This window comes from Cnephaeus nilssonii, assembly GCF_951640355.1.
Source record: "Cnephaeus nilssonii genome assembly, chromosome: 21".
In the NCBI taxonomy this organism is placed as follows: domain Eukaryota; kingdom Metazoa; phylum Chordata; class Mammalia; order Chiroptera; family Vespertilionidae; genus Cnephaeus; species Cnephaeus nilssonii.
Window position 1 is genome coordinate 13662934 of NC_137092.1, and position 24960 is coordinate 13687893.

General features: G+C 38.2%; 1 protein-coding gene across 2 annotated transcripts; it reads left to right on the plus strand.

Annotated features, from left to right (window-relative positions):
- HORMAD1 (HORMA domain containing 1) lies at window positions 1-24520 on the plus strand (the record flags this gene model as incomplete). 2 transcript variants are annotated; one of them, XM_079761849.1, is made up of 14 exons in its annotated part: window positions 1-57; window positions 834-978; window positions 3793-3856; window positions 4518-4554; window positions 6575-6595; window positions 6860-6886; window positions 10075-10142; window positions 10624-10775; window positions 12385-12644; window positions 15099-15165; window positions 15245-15321; window positions 20522-20605; window positions 22522-22593; window positions 24440-24520. In XM_079761849.1, the coding sequence occupies 14 exons, from the start codon at window positions 25-27 to the stop codon at window positions 24518-24520; spliced, it is 1188 nt and encodes a 395-aa protein (XP_079617975.1). The 2 variants fall into 2 exon arrangements, with proteins under 2 accessions (XP_079617975.1, XP_079617974.1); XM_079761848.1 differs by lacking the exon at window positions 6575-6595 and having other exon boundaries at window positions 25-57.
- Window positions 24521-24960: the final 440 nt, after the last annotated feature.

The following is a 24960-nucleotide window of genomic DNA, read 5'->3' on the forward strand; positions in this document are numbered from 1 at the left end:
TTAAAGAAAATACTTCCTCAGAAGATGGCCACTGCACAACTACAGGGAACACCCATGGTATGAGGTTTTTTTGTATTTTAATACATTTTAATTTTCTAATTTTATTGTGTCTTTAAGTCTCGGTTATTTTTATATTTGAAAATTAGAGCCAACTGTTGGAGGGTTTGGGGAAATCAGAAAACTCCATGTTTTAAGAAATGAAGATTTTTTTTGCTAAACTATTTTGAATGAATGGAGAATCCTGTTGGATGGTGGGTGCCTCGCGGTCAATGGCCGGTTCCAGGTCAGTTCGCATTAGGTGTGAATGCATGCGGTTCTGTTGCTCTGATGAAATGATCATTCATAGCGTCCACTCCTAGAAAACGGATGTTCATGGCCCCACAAAGGTAAGATTGCCATCTTTGCACAGCCCTCGCCTTGCACAGTGTTTTCTGTTTGTGCAATGAGTGCTTTTTAAAAAAATATATACTTCATTGATTTTTCACAGAGAGGAAGGGAGAGGGATAGAGAGCTAGAAACATCGATGAGAGAGAAACATCTATCAGCTGCCTCCTGCACACCCCCCACTGGGGACGTGCCCCTGACCAGAATGGAACCTGGGACCCTTGAGTCCACTGAGCCAAACCGGTTAGGGCCAGTGAGTGCTTTTTATGTGGCCCTGAGGCTGCTGCCTGGAGGCACCTTCCCATTGCAGAAGCCACGCTCCTTCCTGGGGACTATTTACTAGGGTTAGGGATTCTTGGGGAAAGTACGGAGCTTTTGCAAGATTAGGTCTACAATTTCAGGAAGGCTTCCTTTTAGTAAATGAAATATCTCGTTTCCCTTGAATTTAGAGTGAATTGGTATTTCCCAGCAAGATTCCGACTGAGCAGCAGTCCTTGATGCTGGTGAAGAGGCTCCTAGCGGTTTCTGTGTCCTGCATCACGTATTTGAGAGGAATATTTCCAGAATGTGCTTATGGATCAAGATATCTAGATGGTAATATCATGTTTATTTTAATACTTCCTTTAAGCATAGTTATTTTTACATGGGCTTGCTCTAAAACTGTAATTTTTTACTTAGAGGTTTTGCTTTTTTATTTATTTTTTAAATTTCTTTATTGATTAAGGTATCACATATTTGTCCTCATCCCCCCATTCCCATCGAGATTTTGCTTTTTTAATAACATCTTTATTGAGATGTAATTCACACACCTGACAATTCACTCATTTAAATTGCACAATTGAGTGATTTTTAGATGTTCAAAGGGATATGCAACTATCACCACTGTCATTTTTAGTAAATTTTCATTACTCCCAAAGAAACTCCACGCCCATTAAGTCACTCTCACTTCCCTCAGCTTCCCCTCCTAAGCAACCACCAATCTGCTTCCTGTCTCTATGGGTTTTTCTATTCTGGACATTTCCTATAATTGCAGCCATACAATATGTGGCCCTTTGTGACTGGCTTATTTCACTTAGCATAATGTTTTCAAAGCTCATTCATATTGTAGCATGGATTAGTACTTTATTCTTTTTTATTGATGAATGATACTCCATTAAATGGTCCTGTCACAGTTTATATATCCATTCATCAGTTGATGAATATTTGGGTTGTTTCCACTTTTTGGCTATTATAAATAATGTCACATTTGTGTACAAGTTTTTGTGTGGACATCTAAGTGGTTTTTTAAAAAAAATATTCAATACCTTTGATTAACATAAATTTTTTCCTCAGTTTCTCAAGTATAATTTTACCTGACATTACTCTTACAATGATGAAGTAAATAGATAAAAATGTTATATTATTTATAGCTTCATACAGTGGTAGTGAATGTTCTTGTGTAAAAATACCTAATACAGCCAATTTATATATCATATTGCCCAGCACATAATATGTATGCAATATTGTGGCTAATGTTGTGTATCATCTATGTGTGCGTGATATATTAAGCACTATGTTATGTATGATATTTTGCAATTCACATTAAAGGCCTATGAGTTAGATATTATCCCTGTTTTTCAGATAAAGAGCCTGAGACTGAGTGATCTTTTCAGTTCTTTCCACTATATTCCATGTTCCCTCTTTGCAGGGCTCTAATCAGTTAACTTTTTGGCCTTTTACAAGTATTTTATTAGGATAAGCATCCATAGCAAATACTTTAAGACTCTTGGATAACAATGCCATGAAAGCATTAAGTGTAACTTTAAGTATTCTATAGCTTTTATTTATTTTTTATTTTTTATTTCTTTATTGATTAAGGTATCACATATTTGTCCTCATCCCCCCATTCTATAGCTTTTAAAAATGAAAAATTTCTACCTATCAAGATGCACCCTAATCCTTATGTTACCATTTTATAATAAGGATAAAAAGATTATTTCCATATAATCTTTCTTCCTTTAATTATATTAATACTAATCATCTGAGAGTTCATTGACATTAATAATACACTGACTAGGGGCCCAGTGCATGAATTAGTGCACCTTGAAAGGAACTGTGGGTGGTAGGGCTGCGATGGGCACATGAGCAGTTCTCCGCCCATCCTCTGTGCTCCGCCCAGCCCCTCCCACTGAGGCCCCAGTCCCCTGTCTGTCAGCAGCTCCACTCCCACTGCGGCTGCTCCCACGTGCTGATGGTACCAGCCCCACTCCCACCTGCTGAACACATAGAGCTATTGGGGCCAGCACCAGCAGCGGGTGCGAGCAGGGCTGGCACCATGAGCAGGTGCAAGAGGCGGCTACTGCTGCGATTGCCCCTCAGGAGCAGGGGGAGGTGGAGAAGCCCTTAGGAGCGATTGGAGCCAGCAGCTGCCACTTGCACCCACTGATGCGGCGAGCGATCTGGGTGCCAGCAGCAGGTGCAAGTGGCGGCTCCGGCATCAGCAGCGGGTGGGAGCAGGGCGAGTGCTAGCAGCAGGTGAGAGCACTGGACAGGACTGCAGCGCGTGGGAGCAAAGAATTTTCAGTAACCACCAGAGGCTCTCCCCGATGACCGCAACCGGCGCCCTGCCTTGGTCTGGTGCCCCTGCTCACCTGCTCCACCATACCACTGTGGCCAACACCCGCCATGTTCCATGCTCTGCCACCTGCTGCCAATGCCCGCCATGTTCTGCACTCACCCTCTGGTATCAGCCCAAGTCATAGGGACCGGTTGTTGTTCTGCTGTTCGGTCTATTTGCATATTAGCCTTTTATTATATAGGACTAGAGGCCCTATGCATGAAATTTGTGCAAGGGGCATAGCCACGGCACTTGCCTCCTTGCCTCGGCCCTCACAGCCCTGGCTTCATCTGAAAGGTCATCCGCAAGGATGTCCGGAAAGTCGTTTGACTGTCCAGTCTAATTAGCATATTACACTTTTATTATTAAACTAGAGGCCCCGTGCACGACATTCGTGCACTGGTGGGGGGGTCCCTCAGCCCAGCCTGCGCCCTTTTGCAGTCCGGGAGCCCTCAGGGGATGTCCCCCTGCTGGGAGCAGGCCTAATCCTTAGCGCCATAAAGGTGGGAATGGCTCCCACCACCGCCGCTGCACTTGCCAGCCCTCAGCCCAACTGTGGCTGAGTGGCACTCCCCCTGTGGAAGCACACTGACCACCAGGGGGCAGCTCCTGCATTGAGCATCTGCCGCTGTGGTCAGTGAGCATCATAGCGACTGGTAGTTCCACCGTTTGGTCGATTTTCGTATTACCCTTTTATTATATAGGATTATTATAGATAATACACAGCTGAAGAACATAATCTTCACTTTAAATTTCTAGTTATTTACTAATCTTAAGTAGCTCTAAATTTATATTATAATTTTTATGTTTAGATCTTTGTGTCAAAATTCTGAGAGATGATAAAACTTGTCCAGGAGCTACACAGTTAGTGAAGTGGTAAGTAAAATAATACCTAAAAATAGGATTTTTTAAATTAAATCACAGTTTTTGTACTTTGGATGCATTTCAGTGTTTAATCCAATTTTAGCAATTCCCCCTTTAACCTTGGATACTATTTTTACAGGTCTTTGGATTTTTGCATTAAATTTTTTCTTAATTTTATGCTCCATGTGAGCTTCATTTTCCCATTATTGTTCCCCACAAATAGTAGGTCAGATATTTTATTTTTTATCTTTTAATATATTTTTTATTGATTTCAAAGAGGAAGGGAGAGGAAGAGAGATATAGAAACATCAATGATGAGAGAGAACTATTGATTGGCTGCCTCCTGCACACCCCACACTGGGGATTGAGCCTGAAGCCCAGGAATGTGCCCTGACTGGGAATGGAATCATGGCCTCCTGGTTCACAGGTCAATGCTCAACCACTGAGCCACGCTGGCCAGGCTGAGGCCAGATATTTTTATATCGTCCCTTCCATCCATATCAGCATTTTATATTTCTGCCATTATTTGTTTTTATTATTTTAAACTAGTTAATAAGACAAGAGCTTTAATAAGAACATTTTATATTTAGTTATGAGATAATGAGATTTATTAAAATAATTATTTTCTGAAAATGCATTAAATCTAAAAATGAATCCTTGATTATTTTTTTAGGATGCGAGGATGCTATGATGCTTTACAGAGAAAATATGTAAGTCAATATCTCTTTATCCTTTTTTTCCATAATTTATTCTACAAATGTAACATTAATTACCATGTAGTAAAACATTAATTTAAACTAACTTGAGCATAGGCCAGTTCAAATTACTGAAAAGCCTAAACATTTGAATATTTTAAAGACCAATATTCCCCTCATTTAAAACTAATAGAATTACTATATCACAGATTTTGACAAGACAGTTGTGGTTGTTAACACACATATTAATTTACAAAAACAATGAATTAAAAGGTCTTTAAATAGTTTATTCATGCCCAGCCGGTGTGGCTCAGTGGTTGAGCATAGATCTATGAACCAGAAAGTCATGGTTCGCTTTCCACTCAGGGCACATGGCGTGGGGGTTGTAGACTCGATCCCCAGGAGGGATTGTGCAGGAGGCAGCCCATTAATGATTCTCTCTCATCATTGATGTTTTTATGTCTCTCTCCCTCTCCCTTCCTCTCTGAAATCAATAAAAATATTTTTTAAAAACTAAATAAATAAAATAGTTTATTCATTAGTTTCACATACCTTCTATACTCTTATTTATACTAATAATTTAATAATTTCTTCATGAGCATTCAAAAATAAATTTCCATTATTTATATTGTCTAAGTTATATTGTCACAAATTCTGAATTAGTGAAATTTCAATTAATAAAGTTTTAATATAGACCATGAGCCTTTTTTATAGTTAGCATATATTATATCAACATATACAAATAAGTGAAATAAAATTGTGAGAAAGGTAAAATTTTATCTATGGTCACTAATCTCCCTCATTAAGGTATTAAATATTTAATGTTTATTAAGTATTGAGTGCCTACTGTGTGCTAGACACATATTCTGGGTAGGAGCTGGGTAAGCTAACAGCGGTCAAAAAGATAAAGAGGGTCCCTTCTATAGAGAGAAAACAGTCAAACAAGCAAGTCAGATAAATGCAATTAAAATTTTTGGGAAAAGATATGTGGCAAATGAAAGGTGAGGTAACTTTAGATGGGGTGGTCAGAGGAGCTACTGCGAGGAGGTGGGATTTAAGCTGAGACTTAAACCAAGCAGGCATTGATATTAGGGAGAGAATATTCCTAGCAGAGCAGCAAATTCAGAGCTGGAGGGGAGTTTGGAGAGTTCAAGGAACAAAAAGGCCAGTATGACTGGAGTGCAATGAACAGTGTAGAGTGGCAGGAGAGAGAGAGAGGTAGGGCAAGAGCATTCACAGCTATATAGGTAAAGAGTTTGGATTTTACTTTAGGTGCAAATAAAAATCATTTGAAGATTTTGAGTAGAAATGTAAAATTGTTTGATTTATATGTTAAATTAGAAAGCACTCTGGCTGCTATTTAGAGAATATACTGTAGAAGTAGAATAAGATTGAAATTAAGGAGAATAGCACTTTAATCTATTATTACAGTACTGGTGGGTGGGTGGGGGGGCGGGCAAAGAACTGGTGGCTTAGACCAGGATAGCAGAAGAAGATTTAAAAAAAAAAAAGATTTAGGATATGTTTCATAGTAGAATTGATTGGGCTTAGTGGTAGATTGGTTCTGGAGTATTAGCAAAAGATCTAAATCAAGGATGACTCTTAGATTTTGGCAGGTTACTTGAGTGAATGATTTCCTTTGATTCTCTGTTCTGTGGTCTCAGAAGCCTCTTCCCTTTATTAAATGAGCAGAACCCTGAATTCTGTATTTTTTCTCCTTTCAAAGTTTGTTTTCACATTGGAAAGATTTAATGTGTTCTTTCAAAATGTTTATTTTCCTTGTAACTGGCAGTAATGTTCCTGTTTGCTTAAGCAAATAACATGAATTTCATCCTTCAGTAAGTCAACTATTTTAGGGAATAGAGAAAGACATGTAAAGTATATGTTGCTCTATATGCATCATATGAAGTCTATTTTCTGCAAAATTATTTCTTATTAGGAATAAATGTTGAAATAGGACAGAATTCTTATGATCCATCATGAAAAAACATTTTATACAATAAAAGTAAGATTTTTGTTCTTTGTTGTATTTCAGCTGAGGATTGTTGTTCTAGCTGTAAGTATTTTTAAATTGTTATTTTTTAAAGACTGTAAAATTATACCTTGCTTAATTAAGTAATACTAAAACCATAAATTAATTATGTCACTTTATTCAAGTAACTGATCTATTCCATGGGGAAAAGTATCAAATTAATATTTTAGGGGGTTGTTTTGTATTTTATTTCACTGAGTTCATGTAATAGTTTAGTCTAAGCAAGTAATTTAGTTCTCCTTGAATACTTAGCTTTGTATCACTCAATTGTAAATTATTTTAAAATAGGTATACACCAACCCAGAAGACCCTCAGGTAACTCTGCTTAAGTTACTAAAGAAGCATAATGCCTCTAATATCTAAAAAATAACTTAAATTATAATATGATATCTTATGCTTTTAATTGTGTTTTAATCAATGCACTTTCACATATATTTTCAAGTTTAAACTTCATAAAGACTTTTGAGATAAAACAAGGTTTGTATTATCATCTTCAAACAAATTAATACACTTGCTACAAGAGAGATTATGTGACTGATCCTAGGTCACAAAGCCACAGACCATTTGAAATAACTTAAATATCCTGACTTCTGGTTCTTTACAGTATTCCTTTTATAGGATTACTAGAGGCCCGGTGCACTAAATTCTTGCACTTGGGGGGGTGTCCCTCAGCCTGGCCTGCTCCCTCTTGCAGTCCAAGAGCCCTCAGGGGATGTTCCATTGATGGCTTAGGCCCGCTCCCCAGGCTGGCAGCTGGACATCCTTAACGCTGCCACGGAGGTGTGAGAGGTTCCTGCCACCATCACTGTGCTCGTCAGTGGGAGCGCACTTGACTACCAGGGGGCAGCTCCTGCGGTGAGGATCTGCCCTTTGGTGGTCAGTGCACATCATAGCAACAGGTCGTTCTGCCGTTCAGTTGATTTGCATATTAGCCTTTTATTATATAGGATGAAAGGGGTTGGGTTTGAGGGGAAAAAAATTTCTTCTTAAACTTTGAATATTCATCCCAGTTCAGTCACATCCACCAGTTCATCTGATAATTCAGGTAGGGATTACAAGAAATGAAAAACCAGAAGATAAGAAACTGGGGGTGGCCGAAACCGGTTTGGCTCAGTGGATAGAGCGTCGCCTGCAGACTGAAAGGTCCCAGGTTCGATTCCGGTCAAGGGCATGTACCTTGGTTGCGGGCACATCCCCAGTAGGGGTTGTGCAAGAGGCAGCTGATCAATGTTTCTCTATCATTGATGTTTCTAACTCTCTATCCCTCTCTCTTCCTCTCTGTAAAAAATCAATAAAATATATTATAAAAAAAAAAAAAGAAAGAAACTGGGGGTGGAGGGGCCTCTTGATTGCCTACTCTTTTTTTATATATATTTTTATTGATTTCAGAGAGGAAGGGAGAGGGAGAGAGAGAAACATCAATGATAAGAGAGAATCATTGACCGGCTGCCTCCTGCACGCCCCCTACTGGGAACCAAGCCCGCAACCCTGGCATGTACCCTTGACTGGAATCGAACCTGGGACCTTTCAGTCCACAGGCCACAGCTCTATCCACAGAGCCAAACCAGCTAGGGCTGATTATCTACTCTTATTAGACTCTGTTCTTTGGGGCTTTCTATGTGTTATCTCATTGATTCATCACAACCTTTGTGAGGTAACTACCATTATCATCTCTACTTTATAAATAAGAAAACCTAGATATAAGGTTTCTTGCCTATGTTCACAGTGACAGAACCAGAATTTGGACCTAAGAAGTCTAGTTCCTGATCTGGGTGCTTAACCATTACATTATACCTGTTATAACACAGTGTTTTACTCAGTCATGGAGAAGCAGATTTTTTTTTTAAAAAAAAGAACTAATCCCCTTCCCTCTGGAGCACTGAAATGTAAAGAATGCAATAAAAGTACTAGAGTTTCAAGAGGGCTGGGAATGTGTCTTTTCTTTAATATTCATGCCTTAATATATGTCCATGGAGACAAAATCATATGGTCAAAAGCTATGAATTAGTTGATTGTTCAGAAACTAACTGTTCAGAAATATGTTCATTTATTTTCAGATTTTTTTTATCAAGCAACCTACATGGCTGCTTTTTATTTTCAGATGTTTTATAGTTACACATTTTTTTCTTTCAATAAAAGAGAAACATTGCTGATAAACTAATATTTAATGCTTGTTGTGCCAGGCACTTCATTAAGGGCTCTGTATAAATTATCCCACTTGATAAATATTCACAACTACCAATGAGATAGGTACTATTTTCAACCCCTTTCATTAGCTGGGGAAACTGAGACTTAGAAAGCTTAAATGGCCCAGCCTACATGGCTCAGTGCTTGAGCATTGACCTATGAACCAGGAGCTGATGGCTCAATTCCCTGTCAGGGCACATGCCCAGGTTGTGGGCTCAATCCCCATAGGGAGCGTGCAGAATGCAGCCGATCATTGATTCTCTCTCATCATTGATGTTCCTATCTCTCCCTCTCCCTTCCTCTCTGAAAGCAATAAAAATACATATATTTTTTAAAAGCGTAAATTACTTGCTTGTGGTTACAGTATAGTAAGAATTGAAGGCCTGTGCTTTGTCGTTCTGCTAAAGTAAGAGATATGCTGCCTCCCTTCCTTATCTGTCCGCCAAGGAATTCCTTCTCTGATATATCTAACATACATTGCAATGAGTAGAATAAATTTTTCTCCAAGATTGAAGCCCTAAATCCCAAACCATGGTAATCAATTATTGGGACTTTAAAGTTTCAGTGAACCAATAGGGATTAATATGGCAGAAAAAATTATTAGGTAAACTTGAGGCCCGGTGCATGAAAATTCATGCACTGGAGGGGGGGTTCCTCAGCCTGGCCTGCCCCCTCTCACAGTCCGGGAGCCCTCAGGGGTGGGAGGCAACCTGGCCTCGATCAGGGGAAGGCAACGCCCCATCACACCTCTGCTGCTGCCACTGTCGGCAGCGCAAGCCTCAGCCGGCCCTGGTTACCTGAGCCTCGGGCGGCCCTGGATGGCTGGGCAGCCAACATCTAAGGCTTGCCTGCGCCTCAGGTGTTGGCTGGGCAGCCGCCATTTAAGACTTGCCTGTGCCTTGGGCCAGCCCTGGGGGGCTGAGGGGACTTGGGGACTCTGGAGGCAGGCACGCAGTGGCTGGGCCCGCCTGGGGGTGGGCCTGACCTTGCTGTGCGCCTGCCACCCCTGCAGGGCTGAGGGGACTGGGCACCGCCATCTTGTGGCTGTGGGCGCCGCTGTATTTGAGGGCATGGCAATCAATTAGCATATTCCCTCCTTATTAGCTGTGGGTGCAGCCATCTTTGAGGGTGGGGCAGTCAATTAGCATATCCCCTTCTTATTGGCTGTGGGTGCCACCATCTTTGCAATGGCATGAGGGTCAATTAGCATATTCCCATTTTATTAGATAGGCTATTAAGTCATACAAAAGCAGTATATAGCTACTTGGCTTCCAGTACTGCATATCAGATACATAACTGCAGTGTTTTTACTTAAGACAATTTCAGAATGTTACCAATTTAAATTCAAGTACAACGGGAATGGACCAGTCATGGACTTCATAAGGTATTGTTCTATAGTTTTCTTTTCCTACGACAGATTACCATTTATTCATATTAATACTATATAACTAAACTTCAGGATTAATTTGGAACTTTTCAGACATCCCCAATTAACCACCAAGATGTAGCTGTACCAAATATCCTTGGAGTAGCTGTAAACCAGGATTCTGTGGCTAATTATATGTTATTTTAATTGTGAAACAGAGCCAAAGAGTAGGAAAGCTATTGTATGCTTGAGTGATTATAAATATAATTAAAATCCATGATTGGTTTTCTTCAAACATCTTATATAAAATGCATATTTATTTATGTAAAATTAAGCTACTATTTTATAATAATAAATTTTTGTAATAATGACATTTTTTGGTTTCTTTCAACTTCACAACTTAATGCTATAATAGAAATGAGAATCTCAAATAGTAAAATGTGAAGCTATGTTATTAGAAGCTACAGGTGTCATAAAATAATGTGTGATTCTCTTCTAGTAACAGTCAAAGCACTGAATCTAGTATGTCATATGCTGACACCAAGAAAGCAAGTATTCTCCTCATTCGCAAGATGTATGTTCTAATGCAAAATCTGGAACCTTTACCTAATGATGTTTGCTTGACCATGAAACTTTTTTACTATGATGAAGGTACTATTTGCAATACATACTGTTGTTGTTGTTTTTAATATATATTTTAATTGATCTCAGAGAGAAAGGGGGAGGAGAGAGAGATAGAAACATCAATGATGAGAGAGAACCATCACTCAGCTGCCTCCTGCACGCTTCACACTGGGGATTGAGCCTGAAACCTGGGCCTGTACCCTGACCAGGAATCGAGCCAGGACCTCCTGGTTCACTCCTGAGCCACGCTGGCTGGGCTGCAATACATACTGTTTTAGTATCTGCATGTTTTATTATTGTTAAAATGATTGGTTTTCATCCCAAATGTTTTTAAGGATCTAAATTGTTATATACTTTTTTGAAATCACAAAATTTACATTTAATATCAACATTTGAAAAAAAATAATTGAGAAAATGGGCTTTAAATAATACACAGACTTCTCCACTGATAATAACATATCTATGAGAGGTACAGTCTTACTCATGATTAAAGAAATGGAACAGATACCATTTTTCACTTATTAGATCAGCAAAATTTGTAAACCCATTATTGGCAAGGGTGTGAGGGAGAAGCAGGCATTTTTATACACTCTTAAGAGAATATGCATAGGTACAACATTTTTAAATAACAATTTGGCAGTATTACAATTTTAAATGCACATTGCCTATAATCCAAAAATTCTATAGCTAGGAAAATAACTTAGGAATATACTTACACAAACATGCAAGTTATATATATTAAGAATTTTCATTATACTATTGGTTAAAACAGGAACAAACTGGAAACAACCTTGAGTGTCCTTCATTGGAGGATTATGTAAATAAATTATGGTGCATCTATATAATAAAATACTGTGCAAGCTATTAAAAAGAATGCACTGATAGCCCGTCCAGTGTGGCTCAGCAGCTGAGCATCAACCCAGGAATCAAGAGGTCACAGTTCAATTCAGAGTCAAGGCACATGCCTGGGTTGCAGGCTCAATCCCCAGTGGGGGGGTGTGCAGGAGGAGGCCGATCATTGGATGTTTCTCTATTATCAATGTTTCTGTTTCTCTCTTCCTCTTCTCTCTACAAATCAGTAAAAACATTAAAAAATTATTTTTAAAAATGTGCTGATAAGTTAGTCAAGAAATATTAAGACATTTAAAAGATGGTAAAAACAGGTTGGCACAGGTATGATCTTATTTGCGTTTTACGTATATATATGAATATGGAATATTATAAATTTTGCATGCATAATCTATGTCTTCTAAAAGAACATAAAGCAACAACATAAAAACTACTGGTATTTATTAAATACTTACTATGTGCGAGTCCTGTTCTGGGCATTTTGCACACTTTAATTCATTTAATACCCACAATTACCCTATGAGGTAGGTCCTGTTATTTTCCCCATTTGACAGATAAGTAAATCAAAATCAAGGATGATAAATAATTTCCTCAAGATCACACAGTCAGTGAAGTGAAAAAAAAAAAAAGGTTACCTTTAGGGAATAAAATAAGAACTTGGAGACAATAGGAGAGTGATTTTTACTTTTTATTGTATTTAAAATTTCTTCAATCTGCATCTATTTTTAATATAATAATATTTTCTTCAATTTCATGAACAGCACAGTTTATACTTACTTTTTTGCAGTTACACCCCCAGATTACCAGCCTCCTGGTTTTAAGGATGGTGATTGTGAAGGAGTGATATTTGAAGGGGAGCCTATGTACTTAAATGTGGGAGAAGTCCCAACACCCTTTCACACCTTCAAAGTAAAGGTGACCACCGAGAAAGAACGAATGGAAAATATTGATTCAACTGTATTATTTCCAAACCAGTTAAAAACACCATTTCAAAAAATTCTCATGGACGAAGATGGTCCAGAAGATGAACAGGAGCATTATACATCTGTAAGTGTATTTAAAGAAATATAAAGTACAGTAGTAATAAATGTTTGTCTCAATGAGGACTTTAATAGATCTTGTTAATATGTGTATAAATACTGTATCAGAAACATAAACTCAAGGTTGGAAGGGACCTTAAAGAAGGTATAGGCTTGTTTTAAAGGACAAATTATAAAAATATACAACTTTTTCAAAATGTATGCTGGTTCTAATAACCCCTAGATCTTGTTGTTTGAGGGCACTAAATTAGAAATGTTCACACAATAAGCTGCCACTTTTATAGCTCTGGAATTTCCATGCAGATATTAGCATACACTCTGAATATGCCCCAACCCATTTTGAAAATTCAAAATGTTTTAATGCTTTTTATCTTTATACAAACACTAGAGGCCCGGTGCACAGATTTGTGCACTAGTGGGTTCCCTCAGCCTGGCTTGTGCCCTCTCACTACCCAAGACCCCTTGGGGGATGTTGGACTGCCGGTTTCCTGATCCTCGGCAGTCCAACATCCCCCAAAGGATGTAGCAGTGCTCGAAGCTGCAGGCGGCCAGAGAGGAGCCCCAGCCCAGGCCGGGCACCACTCCGCTCCCACTCATCCCAGCTCCGCTGCACCTGCCATTGCTGCCACTTGATAAGCTCATTGAGCAGCGCTCTCACTGTGGGAGCACACTGACCACCAGGGGGCAACTCCTGCGTTGAGCGTCTGCCCCGTGGTGGTCAGTGTGCATCATAGCAACCAAACAGTTGACCAAACGGTTGACCGGTTGCTTAGGGTTTCATATATATAGATTATTTAAAAGTGCAACAAGTTAGAATGAAGCCTGGAATGGTCATAGAGGCCCAGCCAACCACCTGACCTTCCCTCATAGTGGGGAGCATAGTTTGGTCTCTGGAGCATAGTCTGGAAACCACTGATCTAGTCCAATTCCCCAACTAATGCTGGAACCCTTTTTACAATACTATTAGCTCTGCTTGAATTTCTTCAGGGCCTGGAGAGTCAGTCCTGAAGCAGCCTGGAGTTCCTAGAAGGAAGAAAAAGTATCTTACTGTTGTCCTCCTATACCTAGTACTTAGATTTACAAGTGTGCATTCTCAGTAGTATTGGTTGAATGAATGGATGAATATAAGTGTAAAAAAGCTTTTGTTGTTGTTGCCTCACTCCAAGAAAATCTTTCATCATTAACATAATTTTCTTTAATCTCATCTTTGTTGTTTTCTCTTGTCTCATTTTATTCTAAATTGGGACCACAGTTCTGACTATTCTCATTTAGGCTCTGTGCCCACATCCTTACAAATAGAAAAATTTCATTTTCAACCAATACAGTTAAAGAAGAAATATTTGCCCTAAAAACTAAACCCCAGTCTTGCTTTATAAACAAATATGTCTGGGATTTATGTAGCGTTCTTTAAAATATTTAAAGCTTGGCCCTGGCCCATGTGGCTCAGTTGGTTTAGTGTTGTTCCATGCACCAGGAGGTAACCGGTTCAATTCCCGGTCAGGACACATGCCTGGGTTTCAAGCTCCATTCCCCAACCCCTCCCCACTCCACCCCATGCAGGAGGCAGCCTATCAATGTTTCTCTCCCTCTCCCTTCTCTCTAAAATAAAAAAAAACATATTTTAAAAATATATTTAAAGTTCTTTGACATATGTCACATAGGGAATAATACTTATAAAATAGACATTAAACCTGTTCAGAGTGTATGCTAACATCTGTGTGGAAATTCCAGAGCTATAGAAATGGCAGCTTGATGTGTGAATATGTCTAATTCAGTGCCCTCAAACAGTAAGATCTAAGGATTCTTAGAACCATTATACATTTTGAGAAAATTATGTATTTTTTAAAATATATTTTACTGATTTTTTACAGAGAGGAAGGAAGAGGGATAGAGAGCTAGAAACATCGATGAGAGAGAAACATCGATCAGCCGCCTCCTGCACACCCCCTACTGGGAATGTGCCCGCAACCAAGGTACATGCCCTTGACCGGAATCGAACCTGGGACCTTTCAGTCTGCAGGCTGACACTCTATCCACTGAGCCAAACCGGTTTTGGCAAAAATTATGTATTTTTATCATTTGTCCTCAAAGCAACCCTGTAAAGTTTGGATAAATAAGTTGCCTTGTTATAGTAATTATACGACCACTTTATTTCTAGCAAGCATAAGGAAGTTGTAGTCTGTTATACTAGAGGCCAGGTGCATGAATTCATGCACAGGTGGGGTCCAGTCAACCTGCCCCAATTGACCAATTGGGCCAGCTGGGGGGAGGGGCCGCGGGCAGTTGGTGGGCCGACCCCGCCCCCTGGCCGAACTTCCAGTCGAGGGGTGCATTTGCATATTAGCCTTTTATTATATAGGATTTAACCTTCATAGAAAACAAATTTGTTAAAATAGGTCTACCAAGTTGTTTTAGTTTCTTTTTGAAATGTGTCCTTTTTCCCCCCCACATAATTATATAGGATGATTTTGACATTGAAACGAAAACAGAAGAGCAGAAAACAAATCCTGGATCTTCTGAACTTGGAGGTACGAAGTTAATGTAAATGTAGATTAATTCACTTCTAACTCAATTTTATGCTTTTAACTTTACTTTTCTTTTTTTCAGAACCAAGTTTAGTTTGTGAGGAAGATGAATTTATGAGATCTAAAGAAGGTCCAGAGCTTTCAATTTCTCATTCTCAGGTATAAACTTGATAGTTCCATCTTACTTTTAATTTGTTTTTTTTTCTTATTTTTATTTTTTGTTGATCCTCACCCAAGGATATTTTTCCATTGATTCTTAGAGAGAGTTCAGAGAGAGAAACATTTATGTGAGAGAGTCACATCGATTGGTTTCCTTCCGCTTGGGGATCAAGCCTGCAACTGAGGTACATGCCTTGACCAGAAATGACTCCGGGACCCTTCAGTCCACAGGCCGACGCTCTATTCACTGAGCCAAACCCGCTAGGGCTTAACTTTTTTTTTTTTTTTTTTGAGACTTGTTGCTTATGTGTTTATTTAGTTATTTCTCAGATTTTCTTTATATATATATATATATATATATATATATATATATATATATATATATTATTGATTTTTTACAGAGAGGAAGAGAGAGGGATAGAGAGTTAGAAACATCGATGAGAGAGAAACATCGTTCAGCTGCCTCTTGCACACCCCCTACTGGGGATGTGCCCGCAACCAAGGTACATGCCCTTGACCGGAATCAAACCTGGGACCCTTGAGTCCGCAGGCCGACGCTCTATCCACTGAGCCAAACCGGTTTCGGCATCTCAGATTTTCTTAATCTAGGTCTTTTAGAAGAAAGTTAGGTATTAAGAATGCCCACATTTATCATCGCACCAAAAAAATTAAGATATCTAGGAATAAACTTAACTAAGGAGGAAAAAGACCTATATGCAGAAAACTACAGGACACTGAAAAAAGAGATAGAGGAAGATGTAAACAGATGGAAGAACATACCATGTTCATGGATTGGTAGAATCAACATCATTAAAATGTCCATACTACCCAAAGCAATATATAGATTCAATGCACTCCCCATTAAAATACCAACGGCATATTTCACAGAACTAGAAAAAACTCTTCAACAATTCATCTGGAATAAAAAAAGACCCCAAATAGCCACAGCAATCCTGAGAAAGAAGAATAAAGTAGGAGGGATCTCAATACCAGATTTCAAGCTGTATTACAAAGCCACTGTTCTCAAAACAGCCTGGTACTGGCACAAGAACAGACATATAGATCAATGGAATAGAATAGAGAATCCAGATATCGACCCAAACCACTATGCTCAATTAATATTTGACAAAGGAGGCATGAACATACAATGGAATCAAGACAGTCTCTTCAATAAATGGTGTTGGGAAAATTGGACACACACATGCAAAAAAATGAAACTAGATCACCAACTTACACCATACACAAATATAAACTCAAAATGGATACAGGACTTAAACATAAGACGGGAAACCATAAAAATACTAGAGGAATCCACAGGCAACAAAATCTCAGACATATGCCAAAAGAACTTTTTCACTGACACTGCCCCTAGGGCAATGGAAGCTAAAGAGAAAATTAACAAATGGGACTACATCAAAATAAAAAGCTTTTTTACAGCAAAAGAAACCATCAACAAAACAACAAGAAAGCCCACTGCATGGGAGAACATATTTGCAAATGCTAGCACTGATAAAGGTTTAATCTCCAACATCTACAGGCAGCTTATGCAACTTAATAAAAGGAAGATAAATGATCCAATAAAAAAATGGGCAACGGACCTAAACAGAATATTTTCAAAAGAAGACAGAAGGAAGGCCAAGAGACACATGAAAACATGCTCAAAGTCACTTATTATCCGAGAGATGCAAATCAAAACAACAATGAGGTACCATCTCACACCTGTCAGAATGGCTATCATCAACAAATCAACAAACGACAAGTGTTGGCGAGGATGCGGAGAAAAAGGAACCCTCGTGCACTGCTGGTGGGAATGCAGACTGGTGCAGCCACTGTGGAGAAGAGTATGGAGTTTCCTCAAAAAACTGAAAATGGAACTCCCATTTGACCCAGTAATCCCACTCCTGGGAATATATCCAAAGAAACTGGAAACACCAATCAGAAAGGATATATGCACCCCTATGTTCATAGCAGCACAATTTACCATAGCAAAGATTTGGAAACAGCCTAGGTGCCCGTCAGCAGATGACTGGATCAGAAAACTATGTTACATCTACACAATGGAATACTGTGCTGCCATAAAAAAGAAGGAATTCTCATCATTTGCAGCAACCTGGATGGAATTGGAGAATATTATACTAAGTGAAATAAGCCAGTCAATGAAAGAAAAATACCACATGATCTCACTCATTTATGGATAATAAAGAACATTATAAACTGATGAACAAAAAGATAGTTACAGAGACATTAAAGCAACAAACAGACTTTCAAATTACAGGAGGAAAGTTAGGGAGAGGGGGGGTAGATAAGAAATCAAACGAAGGACTTGTATGCATGCATATAAGCATAAACAATGGACGCAAAACTCTGGGGGGTGAGGGCATGTGTGGATGTGGGGTGGGGGGGTAATGGTAAGATATGTACACATATAATACCTCAATAAAAAAAATGTTTAAAAAAAAATGAAACTAGACCTCCAACTTACACCATACACAAAAGTAAACTCAAAATGGATACAGGACTTAAACATAAGATGGGAAACCATAAAAATACTAGAGGAATCCACAGGCAGCAAAATCTCAGACATATGCCAAAAGAACTTCTTCACTGATACTGCCCCTAGGGCAATGGAAGCTAAAGAGAAAATAAACAAATGGGACTACATCAAAATAAAAAGCTTTTTTACAGCAAAAGAAACTATCAACAAAACAACAAGAAAACCCACAGTATAGGAGAACATATTTGCAAATGTTATCACTGATAAAGGTTTAATCTCCAACATCTACAGGCAGCGTATACAACTTAATAAAAGAAAGATAAATGATCCAATAAAAAAATGGGCCATGAACCTAAATAGAATCTTTTCGAAAGAAGACAGAAGGAAGGCCAAGAGACACATGAAAACATGCTCAAAGTCACTAATTATCCGAGAGATGCAAATCAAAACAACAATGTGGTACCATCTCACACCTGTCAGAAGGGCTATCATCAACAAATCAACAAACGACAAGTGTTGGCGAGGATGCGGAGAAAAAGGAACCCTCGTGCACTGCTGGTGGGAATGCAGACTGGTGCAGCCACTGTGGAGAACAGTATGGAGTTTCCTCAAAAAACTAAAAATGGAACTCTCATTTGACCCAGTAATCCCACTCCTAGGAATATATCCTAAGAAACTAGAAACACCAATAAGAAAGGATATATGCATCCCTATGTTCATAGCAGCACAATTTACAGTAGCTAAGATTTGTAAACAGCCTAGGTGCCCGTCTGCAGATGACTGGATCAGAAAACTATGGTACATCTACACAATGGAATACTATGCTGCCATAAAAAAGAAGGAATTCTTACCATTTGCAGCAACCTGGATGGAATTGGAGAACATTATGCTAAGTGAAATAAGCCAGTCAATGAAAGAAAAATACAACATGATCTCACTCATTTATGGGTAATAAAGAACATTATAAACTGATGAACAAAAAGATAGATACAGAGTCAGTAAAGCATCAAACAGACTGTCAAATTACAGTGGGAAGGTTGGGGGGGGGGAGATAAGAGATCAGCTGAAGGACTTGTATGCATGCATATAAGCATAACCAATGGACGCAAAGCGCTGGGGGGTGAGGGCATGTATGGGAGTGGGGTGGGAGGGTAGCAGTGGTAAGATATGTACACATATAACCTATATATATATAAGCCTAAGTGACCGTTTGACCATTTGACTGGTAGCTATAATGCGCACTGACCACCAGGGGGCAGATGCTCAATGCACATGCATGGAAACATGGAATGGACTGATGAATCTCAGAGGGAAGGGGGGGGGGAGGAGGAGGGAGGGAATAGATTAACCAAAGATCTTATATGCATTCTAGAGGCCCAGTGCATGGATTTGTGCACTGGTGGGGTCCCTCAACCTGGTCTGCAGGGATCGGGCTGAAACCAGAAATCTGACATCCCCTGAGGGGTCCCGGATTGCAAGACGGTGCAGGCTAGGATGACAGACCTCACTGGTGCATGAATCCATGCACTGGGCCTCTAATACCTTAATAAAAAAATGAAAAGAAAAAAAAAAAAGATTGCCCATTAACAAAATTTGGGAATTATATGTTGAAAGTTTTAAGTATATTATTGGTAGATTTGTTTAGTAATCTACATACTGTTCATAGAATCTCAATATTTCAGAGCTAGATGGAATCGTAAGCAATTATTATACATCACCCTTTGTATTTACAAATGGAATATATAATACATTTTGGTTGCCTTGGAGCAGAACATGTTTAATTTTGTTTTCCATTTACAGTAAAATCTAGAAGTAACATTTAGATAAAATGAACTTGAAATGTTATTGATGATTGTCCCCCTTTACACAACCCTTTTTAAAAAAATATATTTTATTGATTTTTTACAGAGAGGAGGGGAGAGGGATAGAGTCAGAAACATCGATGAGAGAGAAACATCGATCAGCTGCCTCCTGCACACCCCCTACTGGGGATGTGCCCGCAACCAAAGTACATGCCCTTGACCGGAATCGAACCCGGGACCCCTCAGTCCGCAGGCCGACGCTCTATCCACTGAGCCAAACCAGCCAGGGCATACACAGCCCCTTTTTCCATTGGCAGTGAGCTAAAGTTTTTTTCCCAGAAGAGTAATGCCTGGTGATGATCATTTGGGACTTTCTCAGCTCAGTGAATGGTCAACTGTGAACAGTGTCAGTTTCACTATCTTTATATTTGTGCTTTTTATGACAGTAAAGACCAACTCAAAATTATTGGTTTCATTGCCTCAACAAACAAGACCCTAAATTTTATGCGATTGAATTATTTTTAAAAATATATTCTTATTGATTTCAAGGAGGAAGGGAAAGAGAGAGAGAGAGAGAGAGAGAGAGAGAGAGAGAGAGAGAGAGAGAGAGAGAGAGAGAGAGAAAGAGAAACATAAGTGTTAATAGAGAATCGTTGACTGGTTGTCTCCTGCATGCCCCCCACCCGGGATCAAGCCTAAAACCCAAATATGTGCCCTGACCGCCTGACCCTCTGACCCCCTGACCGAGAATCTAACTATGACCACCTGGTTCATAGGTCGATGCTCAACCACTGAGCCATACCGGCCGGACTATAATTGAATTTTAAAACCCCATTATTGTGTTATGAGAACACATGGTTCAATAGGAATATATTATGTTATGTGTAATTATTTTCTTCTCTAGGTTGAGCAGTTAGTCAGTAAAACATCTGAACTTGTTATGTCTGAAAGCAAAACAAGAAGTGGAAAAATTTTTCAGAATAAAATAGTAAGTGTCTCTTTAGATTGTTTTCCATTCTAACCTTATAATTTCCCCCCATATATGAGTTTATTTTGCTTATGAACACTTCATTTATTGGACCAATATTTAGTAAGCACCTACTATGTGTCAAATACTTTACTAGGTGTTAGAAATAACACAGAGTTCCTGTTCTTAGCTAAAAGTTTAGTAATTGGAAGTCAACAAGCAGTGATATAGGGCCATTAGAGCAGTCTGACTAAGCTACATAGAGCCACAAAGGAAAGAATGGTTAATTTCATTGATGATACTACATTAGAGAGGGACATCCAGAAAAGGCTTTGAGAAGTGACACAATTATATACTAGTAGACTCCCAAGGAAATGCCATGTTCCATGTTCCATCTTATAAATGGATTATCTTGTTAATAAGACATTAAAAATTAATGTTTTATATACATCTTGCATAAAATGAATCTCATGTTCTTAAGCAAAAAGGCAAACACTGCTTTGTTTTACTTTTTGGTATGAATTGTATTAAATAGAAATTTGTATTTTATTTTAAACCTTTAAGTTACTCTCAAAGGTTCAGAGTTGAAAAAAAAAGCATTCTGTAAAATATGCAAAATATTATGCCCAAAAATATAAAACAGCGCACTCTAACAGTGGTATGCTGGAGTATTTCTCCCCACTCCTCATTCAGTGACATCATGTTGGCAGCTTGAAATTGGACATGATAAAGTATTTACAGCATGGATATCAGCAAATGCCTCAACCCAACATTTGTCCCCAGAGAACCAGTTATTAAACATTTACCAGCACATCACTGATTATAGTACCATTTTTAGATCTCCTTTCCCCCCAACATTGTCAATGGGAAGTTAGAACTGGCATAAAATAGCATTCAAACTAGTCTGCTGATGAAAGCAAAAGATAAAAGAATTTCAAAAATTAGTATTTCTAACAGCAAAATGTTCTTCCTAGGAAGCTTCTATTTAGGATGAGTATCCTTTTTTAGGATATAGGGAGAAAAGCCAGCATTAAAAACAATTATTAGGTAGCCTGGCCGGTGTGGCTCAGTGGTTGGGCATTAACCTATGAACCAGGAGGGAGGTCATGGTTCAAAGATTTCCTTATAATGTAACATTAGTATGTTTGGGGAACATAAATTCACTTCTGAAATTGCCCATGTTTTTGGATATAAAGTCTGCCCAAAGTACTCCTGATTTTGAGACTCATGACTGAATTATGGTTAGGAAAGGGCAATAAATGAAAATATTTAATAGTATATATACTAAGAAAGTTATTATGGAAGAGTACATTTCAAGCATCAGAAAATTATGTCCTATTAGAGAATAATAGTATAATAGATAATAATTTGTCATTCAGTATTCATTTTAAAAACTGAATATCTGACATTATTCACGGTAGTCAAAAGGTGGAAAAAAATATAATTGTCTATCCAAGGATGAATAGATAAACAAAATGTGGCATATACATACAATAGAATATTATTCAACTATAAAAAGAAATGGTGTATCAGTACATTCTACAACTTGGATGGACCTTGAAAACCTTATGCTAAGTGAAAGAAGTCAGTCACAAAAGTCCACATATTATATGATTCCATTTACATGAAAGTCCAGAATAGGGATTTCTATAGATTCAGAAAGTCATAGAGTTGGTGGGAAGATGGGGGAATAGATGAGTGATAACTATAACGGAAGAGGGCTTCTTTTTAGAGTGATAAAAATATTCTAAAATTGACAATGGTGGTGATGTATAGCTCTGTGAGCTATTAAATAGGTGAATTGCATGGTGTCTGGATTACATCTCAATAAAGCTGTTTTGTTTTTTAAAAACTTCATATAGTACCTATGGTTAAAAATCAAGTGTTAGTTGTTCTTTGAGAAGTAACCCATTAGTAATTATTCTCTTTTTTTGGAGGCTAATGAAAATAAACCAGTAAAATCTTCTAAAGCAAATCGGAAGAGACGTCAACTAGAATCTGGAAAAACAGTAAGTCTTATGATAATATATAGGTTGAATAAAATGGCAAGTATCAGAATATCATTATTATGAATTAAATTGTAGATGACAAATATAATATCCCTTGATATACCTCAGAGCTCTGATATCCAAATCTTTTAAAAATATATTTGGTTCTGAAAATGGAATAAGTTTAAAATAAGATACAGTATGTTGGTGTATTAATTTTCTCCATGTAAATATGTAATGTCTGATTCCATGAATGATTTGAAGTAGCTGGAGGAATTTATAAAATAAAATCAGTATCAGGAAAATATAAGAATGAGAAAACGAGAGTACAAAAATATTCAAGCCATCCTATATAATGAAGAGGGAATATGCTAATTGACCCTCACACTGTCACAAAAGATGTTAGTGCCCATAGCCAATAAGGAGGGAATATGCTAATTCACTGTCCCGCCCTCCGAGATGGCAGCGCCTACAGCCAATAAGGAGGGAATATGCTAATTGATGCCCGCCCTCAAAGATGGCAGTGCCCATAGCCACAAAATGGCAGCGCCCAGTCCCCTCAGCCCCGCCGGGGCAGCAGGTGCGCGGCAAGGCCAGGCCCGCCCCCAGGCAGGTCCGGCTGCTCTGCGCACCTGCCTCCAGAGTTTCCCAGTCCCTTTATCCCCCAAGCCTCCCAAGGCCGGCCCGAGGCACAGGTAACTAGGACAGGCCGAGCCTTGTGCTGCCGGCAGTGGCAGCAGCAGAGGTGTGATGGGGCGTTGCCTTACCCTGATTGCTGGGTCACCTCCTGCCCCTGAGGACTCCTGGACTGTGAGAGGGGGCAGGCTGGGCTGAGGGACCCCCCAACTCCAGTGCATGAATTTTCATGCACCGGGCCTCTAGTTTTATTTATATAAAGCTAAAATTGGGTCACAAATTTGATCTGAACTTTCTAAGATCAAAATTTAAAGCAGAAACATGAATTGCCAAATCCATGTGTTCCTTAAAAATATAGTATTTTTTCTTAGTACTTTAGGAGAAAAAATTTTCCCTGCCTGAATCCATAACAGTTGTTTTATATTTGGAATCTCATTTTACTAAGTGAGATAATGTTATTTGTCATTTCTGAGATAAATATTTATACTTTTTCAACTATAATTTTTTAGTGTTATTAGTAGGTTAAAATTAGAAACTGAAAACTTAACTAAAATAAAATGTTAGAGGGGTAATCTCAAAAAATTACATATCTTAAGAAGGGAATGGAATAATTTGACATTTCACTAATATATTAGATTCTTTAATTTTTCCCAATGTATTAAGCCTTGATTTCTCTCCCTGCAAAATCATAATTCAATTTGTATCCTTTGTAAGTTTCTTCCAGAAAAATCGAAGTTCAATAACTCAGGGAATCTAGTTAGGAATTTTCCTAGTTTGTCATCCCAGTCATTCAAAAGTGTGCATTGAATATCTACTATCTATTAGGCACTGCTAAGTACCAGGGATATAAAAACAAAACATGATTTAAATCTTACATTGTGCCTAGGTAGAATGTGTCTCTATCTGGAGCTCATTTTATAATCCTTTTTCCCTCTCTATCCCCCAAAATATTTTACTATTTTGAGAGCATAATCTTAACTCTATTTATCTACTCCAACAACCTTTATAATTTGCAAGTATGTACTTTCAGCAGCCATCAGAAGATTTAAATATGTCAATAACAAAATTTACCCTACTTTTAAAGAACCCAGGTAACCTACTTTAGGAGGACATAGATAGGTATAATTTTTTAAAAAGAAGAAGAAAGAAACTCAGAAACATAAAAAGATATAAAATTAAAGACATTTAAACTGTAAAATACCGATTCTTAGTAGTTGCTTTCTTTTGACAGGTTCTTCATCACATTGATTCTGCTAGTCAAGAGTCAGTGCCAAAAAAAAGAAAGTTTAGTGAACCAAAGGAAGATATATAAAATTTATTTTTCTTCTGCATGATTGTAAAGTTCATCTCTACATTTAAAGGACACTATATTACTATTTTAAGGTGTGTTTACCCTACCTCTGGAAATTTATATGTAGTCTTAAGCAGTTAGTACACTAAAATGAATTCTTAGCTATCATATTGTGATCCTTAAACTTATCTAAGACAAATCCAATAGAACTTTTTAATAAAACCAAAAGAACCATTGTCATAATTGATTCTGTTTATTATCTACTCAATATTGATCTATCTTCCATTTTGGTGGACACTTTCTTTAAACAAACATTTTTTTAAGGTCCTCTAAAGCCATTTTTGAAACAAATAATGTTTATTTTGGTGTTATATTTTGGAAGAAATTAACTTTTTACTTATGTTAAAACTATACCATTTAACTGGTTTTGTTTGCAACTGGTTTTGTTATTAAAACAATGC